Source organism: Diabrotica virgifera, chromosome 5, assembly GCF_917563875.1.
Source record: "Diabrotica virgifera virgifera chromosome 5, PGI_DIABVI_V3a".
Lineage (NCBI taxonomy): Eukaryota > Metazoa > Arthropoda > Insecta > Coleoptera > Chrysomelidae > Diabrotica > Diabrotica virgifera.
Genome location: NC_065447.1, coordinates 130,999,665 through 131,003,454, shown reverse-complemented (window position 1 = coordinate 131,003,454; position 3,790 = coordinate 130,999,665). Strand labels below are relative to the sequence as shown.

General features: G+C 32.3%; 1 protein-coding gene across 1 annotated transcript; it reads right to left on the bottom strand.

Moving 5' to 3' along the window:
• Positions 1–251: 251 nt before the first annotated feature.
• On the bottom strand, positions 252–3,790 carry LOC126884398 (uncharacterized). The gene is made up of 2 exons (XM_050650319.1): positions 3,739–3,790; positions 252–3,678 (listed from the first exon to the last, which is right to left on the bottom strand). Exon 2 carries the CDS (start codon positions 2,440–2,442, stop codon positions 1,690–1,692), a length of 753 nt encoding a protein of 250 aa, XP_050506276.1. The 5' UTR covers positions 2,443–3,678; positions 3,739–3,790; the 3' UTR covers positions 252–1,689.

Sequence of the window (3,790 nt, the reverse complement as noted above, 5' to 3'; positions counted from 1 at the left end):
GTCCGTATACTGGACCTCACTTTGTACAGGACCTCACTTCAACCGCAGTTTCTTTTGATATGTGGCTCACTTCATACGCTGGGAGTAAATATATATATATATATATATATATATATATATATATATATATATATATATATATATATATATATATATATATATAGATAAAATAGTGTTGATCACAGCTGATTAAGTTAGAGAACAAACTTTGAGATTCTTTGGGTAAAACAGCTGAAAGAATAGGCTAAGTGTACTCTTTATTCCTTTATTGATCCAATATTTCGTCGATAGTCATCGACATCATCAGGGATAAGCTACAAATAGTTTTACATAAAGAATTGACAGTCTATTTAAATTTTTTTGATGTTACTTACAATTTGAGATTAGCGCCGTAATGAAAGCTGGTCAATATTATAAAAACTTGTATAGGTTGTCTTACAAAAAACATGTAGTGTATATTTACAAAACTGGTACAAAAAACAACGAAAAAGGTGTTTTCTTTTTATGCATCGGACTGAAATAAGTCCTCTCTCGAGAGTTTTACATCTTTTTATTTTATTTTAATGCAGAACCTGAACCATGTGACATGTTGTAGGTTGGAAAACACTAACCTCTAAAATCTTCTTCTCTCTTAGATGGTCGAAGTAGAATGGAGATTTTAGTGGCTTTTGCCTTCATTGGATGTATATACCTATATTTGCTTAGAAACTCAATTTCTAGCTAATTTTATTTATTTAAAAAATTTTTTTTTTATACAATTGAAATTGTTAAAGTGATTGAAGATCACTTTAACAAGAGTTTGTTTACTAGATCTTGGTTAATTTCAAGATCTAGTTCTTATGCAATTGAATATGTGCTGTTAGATTTGTTACTAAAAGTCTATTGTTAAACTGTGTGATACTATGGTAATGTAATATTTTTATTCTAAAATGGAATCTATTGAATTGTTGAATTTAATATGTTGTTTGTCAACTGTGAGAAGAAAAGAGTAGATTTCACTAAGGTGGTGGATGTCTGTTTTTTTATTTATGTTGTTATCTGTTTGTGCTATGCAAGCCATTTCTAGGGAAAGACGTTTTTTGTAGTTGGTTTCCCTTTCTAGAACCTCTACAGAATCAAAGTCCATCTGGTGTCCTTCATTTACTGCGTGAAGCGCTAATGAGCAACGGTCAGGATGCAGTCTGCAGTCGCTTTTGTGTGACGTTAAACGATTTTTTAAATGCCTTTCTGTGTGGCCTATGTATTTTCTATTACAGTCTTTGCATGGAATGCTGTAAACTACATGTGACATCTGCTCCTTAGGTGTTTTGTCTTTTACTTTTGTGTGAAGACTTTTGATTGTAAATACAGTTTTGTTGGCAAATTTAAAATTATGAATAGAATTAAGTACCCTTGCTAGTCTGGGTGTGAGTTCCTTGATGTAAGGTAGAGAAATCATAGTGTATTCTATAGTTGGTTCAATAGTTATGCTCTGTTCAACATTTTCCCTTATTTCTTGGATGTTGGTGTCAATTCGTTCGGCACCACCTCCTCCTCTATGAACATTTGTATTGATGTTGTTTAATTCATCTACTATAATCTGAGGAAGGGATGAAGGGGTGTCATATCAGATTTTCTTAACTAAATCAGTGGGGTAAGAGTTGTCTCTAAAAAGGTTGTGCAAAAGTTTAAGGTTCTTTTCGTGGAAAGTTATACAGAAATTTTCATCACCCTGGCCTTCATTTGTTTTAGTAGATTGATTTTCATTGAATGTTTGTGATATGACAGGTAGTGAAGGTATCTACCTGATGCTGTTGGTTTTCTATACCAGTCCACTAGGATATTATTGTTATTAGTTCTAATTAGTTTAGTGTCGAGGAAAGGAACAGATTGTTCATTATCCTCTACTTCTATTGTGAACTGTATATATGGATCATAACTGTTGAAGACTGATAAAATGTCTTCAACTTGATCTTTTGGAAGTGCCAAGATGATGTCATCCACATATTTCTTCACAAAGGTAAGGTTATAGGGTAGTACTGGGATAACTGTGTCGAGAATGTCATCGACTACATATGCAGCTAGGATTGGTGAAACTTTTGCACCCATTGGTGTTCCAAAGGTAGATTTATATATCTTATTATCGAAGGTGAAATAAGTGTTGTCGAACAAAAAGGTTACCAACTCCAAGAAGGTCTCTAGGTCTATTTTGCAATGAGTTGATATTATATCCCATCTTTTCTGTATTGATCTCAAACACGCTTCTAAGTAGACGTTACTAAACAAAGACACCACATCAAGACTAGCAAGAATATAGTTTGGTGGAAGGGTGACATTTTCCACTAGTTTTTTGACTTCAAAAGAGTCTTTGATATAATATTCATTGTTTAAGTCATATGAGGTTGTTAAAATGTCTGTTACTAGAGTGGCTATTTTCTCTGTAGGCGCTCCGATGGACGACATTTATAGGTCTTACTGCTAGTTGAGGTTTATGAATCTTTGGCAAAGAATAGTATTTAGGTGTTATGCTGTTATATGTTGTAAGTTTCTTTTTTGTGGCATTGTCTATCATGCCTTTTGTGTTTAATGACTTTATGAGTTTGTTACTTTTTGCCTGAACAGAAGAAGTAGGATCACTGCGTAATTCAATATAAGTATTACTGTTCGTTATCAAATCATTGGACAGTTCCATATATTGTTGTTTTTCCATAACTACAGTTACATTACCCTTGTCAGATAAAGTAACTATGAGTTGTGGGTTTTGTTTGAGAAAATATTTGGTTTTCTTTACTAGTTGTTGTAAAAAAGAAGGTTTAGTTGAACTGTTACTTGTTACATAATTGGTAAGAGTGTTTGTAGCTCTGGCCATTGCAATTGATCTTATTTCCTTCTGTTCGATAAAAGAAGTGGCAAAATCTATGTCAGCCATAAGACGCCTTACAGAGATATTGTGATGCAAAACAGGTTCTATACTAAATTTAGGCCCTAACGCTAGTATACATGAAACATCGTGGGGAATCTCAACATTGGTTAAGTTTTTTAACCAATTTGATTTTACTTTGAGTGTATTTTTTATAGTATTTTCTTTTATGTTGTTGAGTTTATTAATTTGTTTTCTTTTGATTTCATGAAAAGAATGATTGTATACTCTTAATTGTCTGCCTTTGAATTCATTAAAAACTAATTCTCCACAATGTTTAATGATAACTGTCTTTAAATTGAGTAATTTTTTCTCAAGTTGTTTAATTAATTTATGATTGAAACCTATCTCATAATTTAAAAGTTTATCTCCTACCCTTGTGTTAATGTTGTTGATTTGAAGATGTAAAAAAGGTTCTTGTTTTCTTATGATCTCTCTAACAGGATTTGTTGCTGAATTTATATGGTCAGGACGGATGCATAATTTTCTACAACTGAGAAGGAAGGTTCTCCTATTATATTCTTGTGAAAGTTTTAATTTTGTTTTTGCCCAGTGTTTAAGTGATAAGACTGCCACCTCTCCATGGTTAGCTCTTATGGTGGAGTAGAAACCCATCTCTATATTGAAGATAAAATAGTGTTGATCACAGCTAATTAAGTTACGAGAACAAACTTAGAGATTCTTTGGGTAAAACAGCTGAAAGAATAGGCTAAGTGTACTCTTTATTCCTTTATTGATCCAATATTTCGTCGATAGTCATCGACATCATAAGGGATAAGCTACAAATAGTTTTACATAAAGAATTGACAGTCTATTTAAATTTTTTTGATGTTACTTACAATTTGAGATTAGCGCCGTAATGAAAGCTGGTCAATGTTGTCTTACAAAAAA

Bases quoted from the DNA above. Each gene is read 5' to 3' on its own strand.
- LOC126884398 (XM_050650319.1), bottom strand. From the start codon at position 2,442: ATGTCGTCCATCGGAGCGCCTACAGAGAAAATAGCCACTCTAGTAACA.